Source organism: Phyllobates terribilis, unplaced genomic scaffold, assembly GCF_046119375.1.
Source record: "Phyllobates terribilis strain yellow unplaced genomic scaffold, ASM4611937v1 Scaffold_8__6_contigs__length_399053987, whole genome shotgun sequence".
In the NCBI taxonomy this organism is placed as follows: domain Eukaryota; kingdom Metazoa; phylum Chordata; class Amphibia; order Anura; family Dendrobatidae; genus Phyllobates; species Phyllobates terribilis.
The window spans coordinates 128,062,764-128,084,229 of NW_027362768.1; the positions used below are offsets into that span (position 1 = coordinate 128,062,764).

The following is a 21,466-nucleotide window of genomic DNA, read 5'->3' on the forward strand; positions in this document are numbered from 1 at the left end:
CATTGGTGGCATGGGTGCATAATTGTCCTGACCTGGGTGTGATCATTGGTAAGACCCCCAAAAAATCTTTACTTCCCTTCTCAGTTGAGAGTTATATGGAATCTTACATTGCATTGTCATGATGAAGAAAACATCTGCCTTTTTTGCACTTAAAGGGGTTGTCCAGTCACAGCATTTAGATGACATATCCACCCCTTTAAAGCCTAGTGAATTATAGGCCATACTAGGAGTAAAATCAGCCTATTATACTCATTTCTAGGATGTAAATTATGATGTACACACAAGTTTGTTTTACCATATTGAACCTAAATTGACTCCAGCAAACTTCATAGAATATTTGTTGGGAATAATTATTTACCTATGTCACGTTTACAGAGCTGGATTGTCCATCTTTTTGGGTACATTTAGTTTTTATTTAAATGCATGTATTTGGGGCTAAAATTATTTTTTGCAATTGGGTTTCATTAAAAATTTTGCACCGTTTGCCTTTTACAGGCTTTTTGCTCCTCTGCACATTCGAGTCTAAAGTAGTCTGTGATCATAAATGAGCTCAGAAAAAGACAGATAAAAGAGTTAAAACCTCTCCTGCCAGAATGAACTTACTGATAGTTTCTCAGTTAACTCCTTCTGCAGCCAGCAGCACACAAGCTGTAAAAGGCAAACGATGCAATTTTTTTAATTTAACCCAATTGCAAAAATAATTTTAAGCCCCAAATACATACATGTAGGTAAAAATAATATTGTGTCCAAAGATGAACAATCCCTTTTAAGGTTTTTGAGAACCTGGATCCTATTTCTTGAAGCCAGATCCCACCTGATCACTTATCACATGGGTGGATGTGCATTTTTGGGGCCAGCTTCACTGAAGTTTATAGAAGTTGTGCCTCTTTGTCCACCTTTTCCCTGTTGGATAGAATCACACAAATGACAGTAGGGACAGTGAGTGCTTTCGTCCTATTATGTCTATGCACCAGGACGAAGCCTATGAGATTAGAGAATTGTATGCAAATACTACCATCTTCTTGTTTTCCTGTTGTTTTTAGGAATTTAGAGTAATTTTAGGATATGTTATAGAGGAAATGCTAATCAAAGTAAAATATCCACTATAGTAAACGTTACACCGACTTCTCTCATGTGCCCATAGTGAAGCCTGCCAATCTGGACTGATCCCCGTCTACTCGGCGCAATATATCAGAATGTAAATTTTGCTGCTACTTTTTCTTAGTCAAGAATTAGATTGAAATAAAATGTAGTAATTGGTTTCATGACATCATCACTGACAGCATCAAACCCCAGAAGAAGCTTTTTCTGGTAATAGATGAAGCTTCTTCCCAGATGTGCTATTTGTCATGTAATGTGGTGAATGATGATGAGACTTCTTGGATTGTGATACATTGAATCCGTGAATCAGAAAGTAGACAATGGTCATAAATACATCATCACTTCAAATAAAGGGAAATACACCGTGATGTCCTATTAGAGCGACTATAATACATACTGGAAAGTGTACATTCAGAGCGAATACGCAGTGAGGTTCAATGCACCTTGTAGAGCAAAAATTACGCTGCAACATATTTATGGCAGATATACTACAGGGCTGGGGGTAGTAAACTGCTACTTAGCGTTCTGGCAAGATCCATAATGATGCGGATCTATAGATCTGGCATATTCAATCACATTGAGCAGAAGGGTTGGTTGCTTTCACTTACAGCAAACATGAAGGATACGTTTTTACTTAGATGTATTTATTTTAGGCTAAAATAATTCATTAAAAATTTTGCACCTTTTAGATTTTCATCCTGTTTGATTCCCTGTAAATTGCTGGCTGCAGAATGGGTTAACTGAGAATAATCAGAGAGCTTGCTTTGACAGATAATTTGCAATTCTTTCATGTCTTTTTTTTTCTCAGCTCCTTTTAGCTGATTTATGACCACATCAAAGTTCAGGTCAACTTTGATGTGGTTTGTGGAGATAAATCGGCACACAAGAGTTCAGTAAAAGGCAGATAAGAAAGAGCTCACTGACTGATTCCTAAGGTTCATTTACACTGCAGGATTATCATGATTTAGTATCTCCAGGAACGCTTGTTTTACTATAATCTTGTGGTCTAAACAGGCTGCCGAACACCTGATGAAGGAGCAAAGGAGCTTGTTTGTTAGGTGAAATGATATATAGATCATCGTTCTCGGAAGCGCATCGACCTGTCCGCTGGTGGACACAGACAGAAAAAAGCCCCTGTGCAAGAACAATATTTGGGACCTTTGCAGTCCAATATTTCATGATTATGCACAATTCCACTTAATTTGGAGCTGGTAGTGGCCCCCTTACCTTTTGGGCCCCTGTGAGTTTGCACTGATTGCGCCAATGGTATGTTTGCCCAGGCTCAGACTGGCCCACAGGAGAATAGGAGAATCCTCCGGTAGGCCGCCCCTGTAAAGGAGAGCTAATGAGTAGTGCTATTACACTAGATTCACAATTTGCAGAAAAAGATCTAATCATACATTAAACAAGCTAGCCAAGTTAATATTACATAGAAGCAAAAGTAAATTTGTGTACTAGAGTCAACTTAATTTTGGATGTAGCTGAACAGTGGCCCCAAGAATCAATGTTACTGGTGGGCCTTTACCAACACAGTCCGACACTGTGTCTGCCCCTGACCCTGTGTAATCAGGAATCACGGTGGTGAGAACGATGGCAGCCTATGTGTACTGAGAGATGTATTACACATTGTTCAGTGCGCATATGTAGGGTGGTCAGCCTGTGTATGGAGGCTGTTAGATGACCGCCGATCAGCAAACAAGTAGCTGATCAGAGGTCGTTTAGTGCCGCCGGTCCATTCATGTAAACGGACCCTTAGTTAATATAATTCAGCAGAAAGCAATGTGCAGAGAAAAAACAGCTTGTAAAAGTCAAACAGTGCAAAAAATCTATAGTAAAATCTATTTTCTTACTCAAAATACAAACATTTAAGTAACGAAAAAATTGTCCCCTGAGGTGTCCATATCCTGGGCTCCAATGAAAAATCTGTAATGGCCCTCTCCACAGAAGTACAAAGGGATATTTTGGCCCCTTCGGGTATTAGAATTGAGCAAAAAGATTCGTAGGACCATGGTCCAGTGGCCACATCAATAGTCTGCAGATGGCGGATAGGAGCCTACGAACCTCCTCCTACCTGCGGGCATTCCCAATGCCTCTTGTGATTAGCAGGCCTGGATCTACATTATGTAGGTGTAGCACCCTGAGGATTCGGCTGCTACAGGGGTATTGCACCTCAACCCAGAGGTGTGATATTCCACTCCCGGGTAAGGATGGAGTGTGGAACTGAGCTCGGTAGGCTGCATGCACTACATACATCCCATTTCCGAGGAGCAGACCGACGGTACTCCCACTTAGAAATGTGCAGGTACGACCGAGTCTGTTCCTGGCTGGAGTGGGAGGGGGGTGGTACATCCCATGTAGTGTAGGGGCAGATAGGGGGAGCAGCCTGGGTAAAGATAGGAGCTCATTGGGTGCTGGTCACCTGAGCTCACACATAGAGGGTGTATATAAGGTGGAATCAGGGTCAGATGCAGAGGAGTCTGTCAGATGCAGAGGAGTCTGTCAGATGCAGAGGAGTCTGTCAGATGCAGAGGAGTCTGTCAGATGCAGAGAACAAGTCAGTTGGAGACAGCAAGACAGCTGCAGAGGAGCAGACAGCAAGCAGAGAGAGGAAGTCAGCCTGCAGCAAGGGAGAAGAGTGACCCTGAGTGAGAGAGGAGCAGAGAAGGAGTACCCAGAGGGGGAAGACTGAAGGGACCCAAGAACCCAAATTAGAGCATCGGGTGAGGAGTCAGCAACAGGGTACCGGAACCCAAACTGGTGGGGGTAAAAACAATCCCCAGCCAGAGACCGGAGGCCGTGGGCAGCACCTGCCACGGCCACCCACCACATTCACCCCGAAGGCACACCACATGAAGGGTCAGGGAACCCAAGGCCAAGGGTGTCCCAACAGAAGGCCCAAGGGAGCTGGACCTAGGTGGATCACTGGTGGGGACGGCTGAAGAAAGGACAGAGGGAGAGCTCAGGGCCACGCTCCGGACTTGTTTGGGGGTTGGCTGGATCCAGGACCTGGTGGACGCAGCACGGCTCGGGTGGTCACTAGCAGCTGGAGTGACCAGTACAACATCTGCAGTAAGTAAACACCCTTAACTGCACAACCCGACTCTGTCTTCACTGCCGTCTGCACTACACCACCACAACCCCCATCCTCTGCGCCTGTCCCCTCTGAGGCTATACCCCTCCCGTTGGGGGTTACCATCACAAGCTGCGCACCCACCATCAGCCTCAGCGGACCCTGCTGCAGCGGCGGCCACAGTGACCGCATCACAACGGGTGGCGTAGTCGACACAAAAGAACTTTAGTAACATCTGTAGAACTGCCACATCACACTGAGCTTGACGCCCTGGGCACGGGACCGGGTCACAGCCGCTCGGAGACTACAACCCCCCATCTGATCCGGTGCCGGGTATTCCCCTCAAAAAGGAATATGTCCCAGGGGGCGCGTCATAGGCATCATGCCGGCCTACTAATCAAAAGAAACGCTGGACATGCCGGCAGGTAGGAGGAGGCTCTCAGGTCTCTGGTCCAGTGGCCATCAGAAACCAACAAAGCTTCTGGACCAGGGTCCTTCAAATCTGTTTTTGCTTGAAGAGTACCTATCACCAATCTGGGGTTGCTCTTTTTATTTAATAAATGAGTGGGTATCCCCAAATTGGAGATTTTCTAAATATCACCGGTTAACAACAGTGGCCAGAAGTGTCCCTAATGCTCCCCAAAAAAGAACCCAACTTTTTCTGGAAAGAACTAGATAGAACATCTGGATTTTGGGACACCAACATATAGAACAGGACCCCACAGCCCTCGTAGTAAAGTCCTCTGCAGTGCTGGGTTAGTGCAAAGAGAGCGATCTCACTCTGCCACTGCTGGAGGGTTGTGGGGTCCTAAATAAGAAAATCCATCCCCAGACCGGTGATAGATCCTCTAGCTCTTATTAGGACTTATGTACATCTGTTACCTCTGCACCCTCTATAGCTTCCCCTCTACAACACCACTGACCTAAAATGCCAGAGTTTAGAAGACCCAATTTAGGAGAAATTCAAGCTTAGCGCCAAGTAAAAAAAATATACGATATATCATATTATTGAAGTATTACTTCCATATTATAACAATGTCCAGGGCTATAGGGGAGGTCAAATTGCCGCAAGTACTTAAATTACCCAACAGCAGCCCTCGGCGGGGCACTACGCTCCCCTGCCAGAATACAGACTGCTGACGGGTTTACTGGGCAACCATGGAAAATCTACAATCCTTAGCAGCCCTGTATGATACTATTAATTATATAAGGCAGTGGCTCTATATATAATTCATATTATGTGTATAACATGCCATTTTATGTTCCCGTATTATACAGACGATTCAGAGGGTGGGGCGAAAAGGCCTCGTACCACGATAACCGCCAAACAGCTGGAAACGTTAAAGAATGCCTACAAGAACTCACCGAAACCAGCCCGGCACGTGCGGGAACAGCTGTCCTCCGAGACTGGGCTGGACATGCGAGTTGTACAGGTATATCGGATACATATATAATAGCCGTGTACAATGTTGCTTCCGTCAGATATAAACTGTATATTTCAGAACAGCTTTGCTAATGTTATTAAATGATAAGTATATGTCTAACATTAAAGGGATTATCCACTACTAGGACAACTTCTTCTCACTCTGAATGTTTGCCCCCGTTAAAATCAAAACACTTATACTCAACTCACGTGCCGGCGCCGTTTCACCGGTGTTGGGCTCTCACGTTCCCGGGACTCCCGTACGGCTGTGATGACACGTGAGCCCTGCGCCCAATAAGTCCTGGTGTCATTGTCTCACAGCACGTCATTCTTTCCTCCCATTGACGCATCCAGGACGTGATCACGGGTCACCCATGGGTTGCCATGAAAGTCGGGGGATCAGCTGATTACCCCCGTGCTGTTGTATCGCCGTATATAGCACAGGCAATCAGACAATCACAGCTCCAAGTCCCATAAGGGGGATAACAAAAACAGTGAAAAGTAAAAAAAAAAAAAGTTTGAAAAAATATGAAAAAAAATAAAAACAACGTAAAAGTTCAAATCACCCTCCTTTTTCCCCATTAAAAATAAATATATTAAAAAAATACAGATGTGGTATTGTTCAGAAAAGACCGATCTATCAAAGTATAAAACAATTTAACACCATTGGTAAACACCATAAAATGAAAAAAATTCAAGAACGCCAAAATTAAGTTTTTTTTGGTCGCCGCAATTCCACAAAAATTGCTGTAACAAGCGATCAAAAAGTCACATCTATTCCAAAATGGTACTAATAAAAGCGACATCTCGCCCTGCAAAAAATAAGCCATCACACAGGTCCATCAGCTGAAAAATTAAAATGTTACGTTTCGTAAAATGGAGACGCAACCCAAAAAAAATGTTTGTTTTTTTACCACTAAAATAATTAAAAAAAACTGGACATGTTGGGTATCACTGTAATCATATTGATGAGGAGAATCATATTGCATGATTGTTTTTACCACAAAATCTACATCGTAAAAAGATTCCCAAAAAAACAATGTCAGAATTACTTTTTTTTTCACAATTTCTGCCCACTTGGAATGTTCTTTTCCCGTTTTCCAGTACACTGTATGGTAAAATAAATTGTGTCATTCAAAAGTACAACTCGCCCAGCAAAATACAAGCCCTTATATGGGCTATGTGGACAAAAACTCAAGAGTTATGGCTCTGGGAGGAAGGGGAGGAAAAAACGGAAACACAAAACCAGAAATTGGCTTTGTCGTGAAGGGGTTAAAGGAATTATTATTATTATTATTATTTATTATTATAGCGCCATTTATTCAATGGCGCTTTACATGTGAAAAAGGGGTATAATACAAGAACAATTACAATAATCTTGAACACAATGTTACAGCGACTGGTACAGGAGGAGCGAGGACCCTGCCCGCGAGGGCTCACAATCTACAAGGGATGGGTGAGGATAAAGTAGGTGAGGGTACAGCTGGTCGTGCAGCGGTATGGTGGAGCGGTGGTTACTGCCGGTTGTAGGCTTGTTGGAAGAGATGGGTCTTCAGGTTCCTTTTGAAGGTTTCCACGGTAGGTGAGAGCCTGATATGTTGGGGTAGAGAGTTCCAGAGTAGGGGGGAAGCACGGGAGAAATCTTGTATACGGTTGTGGGAGGAGGAGATAAGAGGGGAGTAGAGAAGGAGATCTTGTGAGGATCGGAGGTTGGGTGCGGGTATGTAACGGGAGACTAGGTCAGAGATATATGGAGGAGACAGGTTGTGAATGGCTTTGTATGTCATGGTTAGGGTTTTGAACTGGAGTCTCTGAGCAATGGGGAGCGAGTGAAGAGATTGACAGAGAGGAGAGGCCGGGGAATAGCGGGGGGACAGGTGGATTAGTCGGGCAGCAGAGTTTAGGATAGATTGGAGGGGTGAGAGAGTGTTAGAGGGGAGGCCACAGAGCAAGAGGTTGCTGTAGTCAAGGCGGGAGATGATGAGGGAGTGCACTAGTGTTTTTGCAGATTCGTGGTTGAGGAATGTGCGGATCCGGGACATATTTTTGAGTTGGAGTCGGCAGGAAGTGGAAAGGGCTTGGATCTGTGGTTTGAAGGAGAGTTCAGAGTCCAGGGTTACCCCAAGGCAGCGAGCTTGAGGGACTGGGGAGAGTGAGCAGTCATTGAAGTTGATAGATAGGTCAGTTGGGGGGGTCGAATGAGATGGCGGAAAGATGATGAATTCTGTTTTGTCCATGTTAAGTTTTAGAAATCTGGCAGAGAAGAAGGATGAAATAGCAGACAGACATTGTGGGATTTTGGTTATTAAGGAGGTGATATCGGGTCCAGAGAGCTAGATCTGTGTGTCATCAGCATAGAGGTGATAATGAAAGCCATGAGATTCTATGAGCTGTCCCAAGCCTAAGGTGTAGATGGAGAAGAGCAGCGATCGTAGAACTGAACCTTGGGGGACACCGACAGATAGGGGGCGAGATGAGGAGGTGGTGTGTGAGTGGGAGACACTGAATGTCCTGTCTGTTAGGTATGAGGAGATCCAGGATAGGGCCAAGTCTGTGATGCCGAGAGATGAGAGAGTCTGTAGTAAGAGGGAATGGTCCACTGTGTCAAAGGCAGATGACAGGTCTAGGAGGAGGAGGACAGAGTAGTGTCGCTTAGATTTGGCGGTTAGTAGGTCGTTGGTGACTTTAGTCAGTGCAGTTTCAGTAGAATGGTGCGGTTGGAAACCAGATTGTAGGCGGTCAAAGAGGGAGCAGGAGGAGAGGTGGGAGGACAGCTCAGAGTGGACATGTTGTTCCAGTAGTTTTGAGGCATAGGGGGGAAGTGATATGGGGCGATAGCTAGACACAGAGGATGGGTCAAGGGAGGGCTTTTGAGGATGGGTGTGATTCGGGACGACCGAATCGAGAGCTGCAGCGGTTGTGGTGTTGTATAAAGTGGCAGCAGCATCTGCATCATGTAAGGAACTAATGTCTGTAAGAGGAAGGAGGGATTCAGAGAGTGAGTGTAGGTCAAGGTGTTTGAGATTTCTGCGAGGGTATGCAAGTTTGTGGAGTGGGGATTGTTGCCCTGGAGAGGAGAGAGAAGAGAATGTTGTGGTCAGAAAGAGGGAGAGGTGAGTTAGAGAGGTTAGATAGGGAACAGAGGCGGGTGAAGATGAGGTCCAGTGTGTGGCCGTCTTTGTGGGTGGGTGTGGAAGACCACTGAGTAAGACCGAAGGATGAAGTGAGGGATAGAAGCTTAGAGGCAGTTGAGAGGGAAGTGTCAATGGGGATGTTAAAGTCGCCCATGAGGATAGTGGGGAAGTCAACGGAGAGGAAATGAAGTAGTCAAAGAAATGAAGTGGTCAAAGAAAGTGGTGGTTGATCCTAGGGGGCGGTAGATGACAGCCAGTTGGAGGTTGGAGGGGGAGTAGATACGCACAAAGTGCACTTCAAAAGAGGGGAGAGTAATTGAGGGCGGCAGTGGGATATGGGTGAAGGAGCAGTTATCTGAGAGGAGGAAACCTATTCCTCCACCGTGCTTGCCGGTGGGGCGGGGGGTATGGGAGAGGTGGAATCCGCCATATGAAAGTGCAGCAGGAGAGGCCGTGTCAGAGGGGGTGAGCCAGGTTTCAGTGATGCCGAGATTGTGAATATAGGAAAGTTTGTTGCAGACGGAGCGAGCGTTCCATAGAGCTCCTGTTAGGTGGACTGGGGAAGCAGGGGCTGGGCGGATGGGTATAAGGTTAGAAGGGTTACGAGAGTTTGGGATAGATCGTGGGTAGGAGGTGGAAGTGATTGTAGGGATGTGGTGAGGAGGGCTGGGATGTGGAGAGATGTCGCCGGCAGTGAGTAGGAGCAGAGAAAGCGTTAGTAGGTGGCAGCAGGAGAGGGCATGAGGTGGCTGTCTGTGTTTGGAGACAAAGGATTGTATGTTGAGGAATAGCTCTGAGGAAGAGGTGAGATGGATGGAAAGAATGGAGGGAGAGATGAAGAGTTCCTTACTAGGTGTAGGGATTAAGGGTGGTTGTAAGAAGTGAAGGATTAAGGGAGTGAGAGTGAAAACAAAGACAAACATTGTTTACTGTGGCAAAGGAATTGAAAATGTTGAATTGGTCTTATAGTTTTCAGAGCCTAATGGGACCTTCTCTTCTCAGGTCTGGTTCCAGAACAGAAGAGCTAAAGAAAAAAGGCTGAAAAAGGACGCAGGCCGGCAGCGATGGGGTCAGTTCTACAAAAGCGTGAGGAAATCACGGGTGGGAAAGCCGGGGAAGGAGAGTTCTGCAGAGGATTGCGGAGTCAGCGACAGCGAATTAAGCTACAGAGGTAAATAGTAAATTATTACATTTTCCTAGGACAAAGCTTCTTTGCATTTATAAGCCAAAAAACCCCTACAAATTATATCAAAGTACCCCCAAACTATGATCATACTCCTAGACTAGGGATGTCAAACTCCACTACAGAGAGGGACAAAATAAAAAATGTAAACAAAGTCGCGGGCCAAAATTGATATGTATTAACAGACCTCAATGCAGTATAATGGGCCCCACATAGTCTTCCATATACTTTAATGGGCCACACATAGTCCTCTATATAGAATAATGGGCCCCACATAGTCCTCCATACAGAATAATGGGCCCCACATAGTCCTCCATACGGAATAATGAGCCCCACATAGTCCTCCATACGGAATGATGAGCCCCACATAGTCCTCCATATGGAATAATGAGCCCCACATAGTCCTCTATATAGAGTAATGGGCCCCACATAGTCCCCCATACAGTATAATGGACCCCACATAGTGCTCCATACAGAATATTGGCCCCACATAGTCCTCCATACAGTATAATGGCGACAAATAGTAGTCCATACGGTATAATGGCCCCACATAGTCCTCCATACAGAATAATGGGCCCCACATAGTCCTCCATACAGAATAATGGGCACCACATAGTCCTCTATAAAGAATAATGGGCCACACATAGTCCTCCATACAGAATAATGGCCCCACATAATAGTCCATACAGTATAATGGCCCCACAAAGTCCTCCATAAAGAATAATGGGTCTCACATAGTCCTCCATACAGAATAATGGCCCCACATAGTCCTCTATATAGAATAATGGGCCCCACATAGTCCTCCATACAGAATAATGGGCCCCACATTGTCCTCTATATAGAATAATGGGCCCCACATAGTGCTCCATACAGAATAATGGGCCCCACATAGTCCTCCATAACAGAATATTGGGCCCCACATAGTCCTCCATATAGAATAATGGGCCCCACATAGTCCTCCATACAGTATAATGGGCCCCACATAGTGCTCCATACAGAATAATGGCCCCACATAGTCCTCCATACAGAATAATGGCCCCACATAGTTCTCCATACAGTATAATGGGCCCCACATAGTCCTCCATACAGAATAATGGGCCCCGCATAGTCCTCCATACAGAATAATGGGACCCACATAGCCCTCCATACAGAATAATGGGCCCCACATAGTCCCCCATACAGAATAATGGGCCCCACATAGTCCTCCATACAGAATAATGGGCCCCACATAGTCCTCCATACAGAATAATGGGCCCTACATAGTCTTCCATACAGAATAATGGGACCCACATAGTCCTCCATACAGAATATTGGGCCCCACATAGTCCTCTATACAGAATAATGGGCCCCACATATTTCTGCATACAGTAAAATGGCCCCACAGAGTCCTCCATACAGTATAATGGCCCCACACAGTGCTCCATACAGAATAACAGGCCACACATAGTCCTCCATACAGAATAATGGCCTCACATAGTCCTCCCATACAGAATAATGGGCCCCACATAGTTCTCCATACAGAGTAATGAGCCCCACATAGTCCTCCATGCAGAATAATGGGCCCCACATAGTCCTCCATATAGAATAATGGGCCCCACATAGTGCTCCATACAGAATAATGGCCTCATATAGTCCTCCATACAGAATAATGGGCCCCACATAGTTCTCCATACAGAATAATGGCCTCTCATAGTCCTCCATACATAATAATGGGCCCCACATAGTCCTCCATGCAGGATAATGGGCCCCACATAGTCCTCCATACAGGATAATGGGCCCCACATATTCCTCCATACAGTATTATGGCATAACATAGTCACATAGTCCTATGGTCCCACATAGTCCTCCATACAGAGTAATGGGCCCCACATAGTCCTCCATGCAGAATAATGGGCCCCACATAGTCCTGCATGCAGAATAATGGGCCCCACATAGTCCTCCATACAGAATAATGGGCCCCACATAGTCCTCCATACAGAATAATGGGCCCCACATAGTCCTGCATGCAGAATAATGGGCCCCACATAGTCCTCCATGCAGAATAATGGGCCCCACATAGTCCTCCATACAGAATAATGGGCCCCACTTAGTCCTCCATACAGAATAATGGCCTCATATAGTCCTCCATACAGAATAATAGGCCCTACATAGTTCTCCATACAGAATAATGGCCTCTCATAGTCCTCCATACAGAATAATGGACCCACATAGTCCTCCATACAGAATAATGGCCTCTCATAGTCCTCCATACAGAATAATGGGCCCCACATAGTCCTCCATACAGAATAATGGCCTCATATAGTCCTCCATACAGAATAATGGGCCTCACATAGTCCTCCATACAGAATAATGGCCTCTCATAGTCCTCCATACAGAATAATGGCCCCACATAGTCCTCCATACAGAATAATGGCCCCACACAGTCCTCCATACAGAATAATGGGCCTAACATAGTCCACCATACAGTATAATGGCTCCACATAGTCCTCCATATAGTATAATGGGGGGGGGGGGGGTCGGTGCTGGCGTTATGGGCCAAATATAATCACCCTGTGGACCAGATTTGGCCCACGGGCCAGAGTTTGACAAGTGTGCCCTAGACACATGGAATGTAACCTCAGCGTGCATTTTGGGTTTTAGAAAACCTCATTGGCACACATTGATTCTTAATCCATTATAATTACAAATTTATAATTTGAGAATTCCATCATCATTATTTTTGGATGACATCTGCTGCCCAAATTAAAAAAAAAAACAACTTTATTGTAGTCCCCTATTTATATGTTAAAAAGGCAAATAATATCAGATAATAAGTTGTACTGAATTAAAAAAAAAATGTCTAGTTTAGTTGATAGCGCCACTCCTGCCTACAGGTTGTGTGTAGCATTGCAGCTCACCCCCATTTACTTCAATGAAGCTGAGTTTTAATACCACTCAACTGATGGACAAGTATGGTGATGTTTCTGGAAGTATGCAGCCTTGTTTTTCTAATTGCTTACCACCCTTTTAAAACACACAGAATATTCATATCCACTTTAGAGATTTTACTATTTTAAAGGGAATGTGTCATCAGAATGAATGGATGTAAAATATATTTTAAAAATAAAAAAAAACTAAAACTTGCAATTTTCCCATTGTCCCATCATGTGCAAAGGTCATTGTGAAGGAGGGTGAGCTGTGACATCACCTATTATGATTGGTGGATCCTATGTTATCAGCTCTGTATAGAGGTGTTACCTGTCATTGTAATCCTGCCTCTGATGATAATGAACCTGCTGAAAACTCTTGGAAGTATAAGTTTAAAAAAAACTAACAGTGGCCAGTGTGAATATTGCAAGATTACTATTTTTAATTAAGATTATGATATAAAAAAACCCCTTTGCAAAAAAAAAAAAAAAACATTTTAAAAATACATGTAACACAAAAACCTGATTTAAACAACGGGTCATTTTCTGACGACACATTCCCTTTAAATGGTAGAAGCCCATAAAGCTCGATGCCCATAAACGACCATAAAAAAATTCTGCTTGCGCTCCATTAACGCCATGATGCCAGTAGCTGGCTCAGAATCAAGCAACATCTGGAATGCTGAAGTCGGTCCATTTTAAAAAGTGCAAAGCGATTCACGAAAGCCTTAAAGTTCTCATGAGTTATGGGAGTTCATGCTGTGTTCTCATGAAATATAGTGCATTGTAATGAACTTTGTATTTGTCGGCCACTTTCCAGAGCTGCAGGAAAGTTGTAGCCACAACGGAGCTGACAGCAATCGGTAGTTACAAAACCCCTCTCCATCTCCAGTAAATACCTGAGCAGTATTCCCTGCAGTCCATTTGTCAAACACGGCCGTGAACCAGGCAATTGATCAAATAAATAAGGACGCAGAAGGACGATTAATCATCCCTCTGGTTCAGCCATCAACTGGTTTATGATGATTTTTGCGCGTGTGGAATATTAAACAGCTTATAATTCAAAGCTGCTGCCTATTATTTTATATCAGACTAATTTCTTCATTATATCTATGCTTTAGTATACTATAAAGAAGAGCTTTATACTGGGACTTGTCATGTTTAATGACATACTAAGACTGTCCTGGAACCTCAGCCCCTGGCCGACGTTCAACGGTGGAGAGACACAAATCCATTCTTTATATACTGTATTCAAGATCTTGTCTTATAGAAAGCCATTTCTAGTAATAATTTACCTTCTGTTCTAATTCATTATTAATGGAATTATTTATCATTTTACTATTAGAATGTTTATATTTATTTTATTATTATAGTATAGTATTATTTCATCAATACATTACAGTCTATTTAAGGGTTATTCCCATTTTAGAATAGGTAATAAATAACTTTCTATGCACTGGGCGACCCCCGACAATACTGAAAACAAAGCCCCGAAGTGCCCCGTTTGCATGGAGTGATGGCAGTGCATGCATTTATTCTCTATGACTCTGGCAGTCCCATGGAGAATGGATGGAGTGGTGACATGCATGCACAGCATTCGATCCTTTCAAAGGGGACATTTCGGAGCTTTGTTCTCAGGACTGGTGGGGGTCTACCACTGCTTAGCAAGTTATCAGCTATCCTGTGCCATAAAATGAAAATAACAATTTAAAAGGGTTGTCCGGGCTTGGAGCTCAAGTTTGCAGTTATGAATCTTCACAGCATGCACAGTGCGCGCTGTCCGTATTCTGCAGTGCCGGGAGCGGGTAGGTGCCTGACCACAATTATGTGATTTGCATACACGCGGTCACATGCCAACTAGACATGTGTGATCTCACTCAATGCAAGTATATTGATTGAAGTCTGACACGTTTAGTCGGAATGTGGCCGTAAGTATGCAATTCGCATACTTGCGGTCACAAGACCGCTCTGTACCGGCAATTCCTGACAACATTCACTGTGAGGATTCACAAGTCTGCAGTCACATAGAGTGACTGCAAACTTGAACCCCAAACCTGGACAAAGTCTTTATTCTGAGACTGCAGACCCGAGTCGGCACAAATTGCATACTTGAGGTCATGTGCCCACTCGCTCCTCATCCCAGCACTTGAGAATCCTGAGAGTGCGCACACTGCACGCTGCGAGGATTCACAAGTCTGCAGTCACATAGGGTGAATGCAGACTTGAACCCCAAGTCTGGACAACCCCTATAAATTAAAAAAATATGCTTCTATAAAATCCACCAAAATGATTATTTCTGAGTCCTGGATTCAGGACCATGATGCAATTTAGCAGAAGTGCTTTCTGCCTTGGTTATGAGACCTCTGTTGTTCTCCTTTTATGTAGGGAAAGTGATAACAACTCGTTTCCACTCTGCAATTGTACATTACAGTGGCCAACGCCAAAGATTTGCATCATTACATTTTGATAACTGAACAGTATAACTCCTATCTTTCATTAACGTGGACGGAACCCGTAAACTAAGCTCTTTTAAAAACTTTTTGTATATTTGGAATGAATGAAACATTTTTTTTTATTTTATACCTTTACATTGTGTATTTTTATTTTTTACCCACAGATGAACAGATTTTGTCAGAGCTGGGATCAACGGCCGGGATTTACAGTACAGGAGGGGACCTTGTGAATGTGCCTCTAGTAAATGGAGGCTTTACAATAGATGCAACAGGACAATCCTACCAGGAACTTCATGACGGCAGCCCCTATGATATACCACAATCGCCCTCTTCTATTTCATCCCTTCCATCCCATGGGTTACCATACAACATGGACAATGCAGGAGGGCTTCTCAACCACCCTCCTTTACGAGCACTACCGGCTGCTCCGACCTCCGACATCTCCACAGAAAGCAGCATGGGCTATCCAGACTTCCCAACCAGTCCAGGTTCCTGGTTAGATGACATGGACCATCCACCATTTTAAAGTAAAGGAATTGAGATCAGACCTTCTAGATGATCATCGAGTTTGCCAAACTCTGCAGACACCACACTCAGCCTTTGGAAATCTCTTAAATAAAATGATACGCCCCCACCACCCAATGTTGGACAGTCCTGCTAAACTGACGCCCATACCAAGTCCAATTGGAGATGGTGATGTAGAGTGGTGGAGCTCCCTTAGACAATGCTCGGTAAAACAATGTATTGATATAAAGGCGAAATGTTTGCACTTTCGTGGGGTCTGAATCTCCCTACCTAATCCTGGGTGATCAAGAGACATGTCTTCCCACTTTTCTCAGTCCTCAAGAGTTCATGCTCATGAGTATTTGTGTCATCTTGCCACTTGAAAACATCAGAAAGATCAACAAAACCAACGCCTTTATATAAGGCCCAGACCATCAGTATGACATGCAACCGACAATCTATACCCATTATTGCAGCATTTGTTGTGGGACAGAACCATATGTTTCTGAATAAATGAAATAGTGAGATGATCGGATTGGAGTTTATTATCTCATTCCCTATAAGTGCTTCTATACTACGTCCTGGAAACGTACGTCGTCAATACCACGGATGGCAGATGGGTATTGGAATTGGCGGTAGTTATTAAGCTTGTAGTATGTAGATATAAAGCATATTAACTCAAGGTATAGTGGGATTCCTTAGGGTAAAATCATATTTTAGTATAAAAAAAAAATTGTTAAATTGCCACAAAATATTGCATATAGTATCTGGGAGAAATAACTATCATGAGATACCACCATTGCATGACTTCTCCCCCATACAATGTACAAGGATAGAAAAAAAAGACAGTACTCAGCGTCTTAGAGCCAGTAAAATAACATTTAGGCTATGTGCAGACTTCCGTGTTATATGCATCTACAAATACAATGTATGCAGTGGCCTGTTGTGCCCATAATGTGCCTTTTATATTTTTCATGGAAGCACATAAAGTGTAAATTCTCACAGATACTGGGAAATTCCTTAAAATGAATGCATGGCATACCCCTTTCACAAGCCAATTTTTTTCTAGCAGTTACTAGTGGAGAATAAAGTTTCTTACAAGGCATCAAAGAGTGGCGCACAGACCAATATTTAGAGCAAGAGACCTACAGGGACTCGGTGCTTTAATGGACAGGGTCCCTCATATACCGGTAAATCATTTCTCTCAACCATCCCAGATCTAGCGGGACAGTCCTGAATTTGGAGAGCTGACCCAACTTCAGCTGTATCTGTGCCCTCTGGCCACACATACAGTGGAATACAATGGTGGAGTAGCGAGCCATCAGATCGCTACTCCACCATTTACTCTTGGTAGAGACTGAAGGACCTTCAGGTCACCTGACTGGCAGCATCCCAGATCTAGTGGGACAGTCCTGAATTTGGAGAGCTGTCCCGACTTCAGCTATATCTCTGCCCTCTGGCCACACAGACAGTGGGATACAATGGTGGAGCAGGGAGCCACCAGATCTTTACTCCACCATTTAATCTTGGTAGAGACTGAAGGACCTTCAGGTCACCAGAGTGGCAGCAGAGAATAGCTCAGCAGAAAAGCAGGACACAAAGGCAAGTAGGTTGCTTGTGTGGGAGCATCATACTGCTTGGGATGTACACTGAGGGCATCTTACTATGTGTGGGGTACTATAGGGGGTATCTTACTTTGTGTGAGGGGGACTGTCTGGGAATCATACCTTATGTGGGTAGCTGTGTATGTGGGGGCATCATACTATGTGTGGGGGAGGTTGTGTGTTGATTAGTAATGAGCGAGTATGTTCTATTAACCCTTTCGGCAAGCATTCTTGGGTGCTCACCGAGTATCTTCAGCGTGCTTGGGTGTTATATTTGACTCACTCCTTGCGCATGATTTGCAACTGTTTGACAGCTTTAATACATGTGAGGAATGCCTAAGAAACAGGCATTCCTCACATGTATTAAAGCTGTCAAACAGTCGCAAATCATGCGCACGGAGTGACTCAGACATAACACCCGAGCACGCTGAAGATACTCAGAAAACACCCGAGCATGCCTCCAAATCTTGAGTAACGAGCATGCTCGTAAATCTCGAGTAATGAGCATGCTCGCTCATCACTAGTGTTGATCATACTGTATGGGGCCATCACACTATGTATGGGACCACACAGGGTGCCATATAAGGGGTATCATAAAAATTTGGAACAATAAAGGGGCTTCACTTGGAGCAATATTTCTGTGTGGGTACATATAAAGGACTTGGCGAGGTTAGGAAAGTGACTTTTCATAAAATAAACATTTCCAGGGCACACTCCGTGCTACATACTGTGTCCTTCTTTCCTATCTTTGAAAGTTGGGAGATATGGGTAAATTGTTAATTTTTCAAAATAGTGTTCCAAAAATGCTTTCAATAGAAAGTAGATTCTTTTAGCAGATAAAAGGTTTGCCGAATGTTAAATCAGTTTGGGATTCGATGTGTCATTGGACCATTACATTTACCAGTTTGAGAATCCATATCGGGGGCTTTTCTTATTCTCCAACTGGATTCTATGGCATGTGAAACGGAAAAAAAAACATTTTTTTGCTCTCATTGTCATTCAGAAATAATAATTACATAAAGATGAAAGGGACTGTATGCTACAGAAAATACCTCTTTGTTATAAGGTCGCCTGAAAATTAGCACATCATGGGGTTCTGTATTTTACACCATTACGTTTCCCTGAAGAGTCAGCAGAGGAAGAACTGAAGAATAATTCTTTCATGGATCGCAGTATTTCCATCCAGGCTTCAACCACTGGTGATGGAGCTACAGAAACAGCTCACAATGGCTGAGCTACGCGAGTTCTGAAAATAACGTAACTCGGACCTCTTGGCCATTGCTGTAGCTCAACCTCCAATGGTCGGAACCTAGATGGAGTTATTCTTGACTTTGCCATGAAAAGTTGAGATGACAATAACCCTTTAAGCATTCAATTAGCTGCCCTCCAGAGAGAAATGCAGTTTGTGGTCATTATCTGGCTAATTTATGGTGGTGTACAGTTAAATTATCCCATTCATTGACTGTCAATGTTATTGTGATGGTTGTCCGTTATCCCCAACGGTATTTTGCTTCCAATGTTACTATGTAAATGTGGCCATGGATTACTGGCATTATTTTCACTGCTGACTTTGCCTTCACATTGGATCTTCAGAACATCCTATATGTGAACTTTTTAATGTTGGTCTTAATATAGTGCTTGTTCTACACTAATTAAATATGGTAAGTGCTTTTTCAGGCAAGCGTTTTAGGACGGTTTAGTAAAAATCTGCCACATGGTGTTCCAATCAATACAAGATAATTACCACTAAGTACAAATGTCAGGAGAGAGCATTGTTAGGAAAATGGTCAGGAAAGTAAATGGGAGCAATGGAAACACATAGAAAAGAAGCAGCTGTACCATTCCCGTGCATGGCCCCTATGTATACCTCAAACTGAATGTATTCTACAGGAATCAGACAGCAAAAATCATAGCACGGTCCAATGTCTTCTTTCAGTACAGAGGTACTCTGCTTAAGGAGCATCGCTTCTAGGAGAAGACATCTTCATGCATTTGGCAAAAATAGAGGTCTTGTTACTCCATACAGCCTTAGGGCACAGGCTCGGTGCACCCAACAATGCTGCATGCATGAGAATATGTGGACGGATCCATTGCACCTATGGATTCATTTGCAAAGTTATGCATCAATACCTTTTTTTGGCAGCCCAGAAGGCATGACTGTGTCATATAGGATTATAAATTGATATCTAACTTGATTACTCAGGCGCTGCGCCAATATCAGTAATGCCAGATCCTTAAGTGGATCGCCTCAAAAATAACCTTTGTCCATATGGACATCATAAAGAGGGGACTCCGTTTGGGATCCCCTCTATAAGCCTAAACGGAGATCAGTTTTGAATGGTCAGCATGTTGGGCTGTGTTCCCACGATGAGATTTTCGCTGTGTCAGAAACGTAGCATCTTACAGTTCTAGCTAAGTGGATAGACTTTGTAGAAATTTCATGCCCACTATGCTTTTTTTTTTCTTCCAAACAGTGTAAACTGACCTGCGGGGCGCGTTTCACATCCGCAACATCTAAGGCTATGTTCACACATGTTGTGTTTTTCAGCGTTTTTATGCAAATTTTCAGCTGCGTTTTGCAGTACCAGCAAAGTCTATGAGAAACCAGAATACTCTGTTCACACATCATGTTGTTTTTTTGTTTTTTTTTTGCTGCGTATTTTGTGCCTTGGTTGGGTTTTTGGAAAATAGAGCATGTCACTTCTTTCAGCGTTTTTTCACCCATAGAAAGTAATGGGTGGTGAAAAAAAAGCCGAAAAAACGCAGCAGCATTTCAGCGTTTTTGATGGCAAAATACAATGGGGTTCTTTTTTTTCCACAGAATTTTATGTACATGCATAAATAGAGACAGAATGACAGTGAAAAAATGCTGAAAAATGAACAAAAAAACGCATCAAAACCTGCCTTTTTGACGCAGCTGATTTCCTGCCAGAGGTCAGTTTTGCTGCAGATTTGTGACGTAAAAAAACTCCAACATGTATGAACATAGCCTTAGTCTCCCTGGCGAGTACGCACAGTTTTATGTGCAGATTTACCCCATAGCTAGCGTGTTTTGAAGCAAAAAATGATGACTAAAAAGTACTCAAAAAGGGTGTCTTCTTTTGAGCCTTGTATTGTAAAGTATAGATTGTCTGCAGAGCGAAAGCCGCCTGAAGAATGGATCGGCCACCACTCTGGAAACCTGAAAGGGTTACGAGACGCTCAAAAGCCTGAAGATGTGCATGAATTGGCCAATTTCTGAGCTAAGTACCTTCATTTTTTAACGTTTTCTACAGCAGTAATGCAGTTCCAATTTCATATTATCAATGTTTACATATTATAGCATTTTAGAGTGCAACTTTAATTTGTTCGTTATATAGAGTGTCTCTCTTAGCTTGCTCCTGTTCACACTTGTCTTTTTCTGTTTGGAAGGGCAGGTCAGTTTTTTGGTATTTTTACATAGAAATATGTTCAGTCTTTCAAGTCCAAACCTGCCTGAGACAAAACACTGTGTGAACATTCCCTAATACTACATTTCTCCTACAGTGGCTGGTGCAGGAAAATGGCTAACAATTTCTTTCCTTGGTAAAGTGGTTTGGACCCCATGAATCGACTGACTAGTTCCCGTTAAGCTAGATTTCTGGCAGTTTAGTAAAATGGCCCTTCTGAAAAAGGGGAAAATTATTGAGATCATTGACAATAATTTCTATGCATCTTGATATAGAAGAGTAAAACTAGAGGCCCTGAATGTGTCCAATATGGAGGATGCGTGACCCTGCAACCTACATGGATGAAAACCAATGGAAGTTAGGTAGTAGGATTGGTGATCAAGAGCCTGATATTAAAGTTCCCTCTATAAACCTGAGCCATCTCACAATGATGCTCATTGGCATTAACTTCTATGCATCTTCATATAGAATAGATGAGTAAAACTAGAGCTCCTGAATGTGTCCAATATGGAGGATGCGTGACCCTACATCCTACATGGATGAAAACCAATGGAGGTTAGGTAGTAGGATTGGTAACCCAGATCCTGATATTAAAGTTCCCTCTATAACGCTGAGCCATCTCACAATGATGCTCATCGGCATTAACTTCTATGCATCTTC

General features: G+C 43.5%; 1 protein-coding gene across 1 annotated transcript in view; it reads left to right on the forward strand.

Annotated features, from left to right (window-relative positions):
* LHX4 (LIM homeobox 4) overlaps positions 1 to 16,204 on the forward strand; it is an 87,615-nt gene extending 71,411 nt beyond the window's left edge. Inside the window, exons 4-6 of the mRNA XM_073642605.1 lie at positions 5,450 to 5,604; positions 9,731 to 9,899; positions 15,435 to 16,204. Coding sequence (XP_073498706.1) covers positions 5,450 to 5,604; positions 9,731 to 9,899; positions 15,435 to 15,796 — 686 coding nt within the window. The 3' untranslated portion in view covers positions 15,797 to 16,204. The remainder of the gene's footprint in view (positions 1 to 5,449; positions 5,605 to 9,730; positions 9,900 to 15,434) is intronic.
* The last annotated feature ends 5,262 nt before the right edge of the window (positions 16,205 to 21,466 follow it).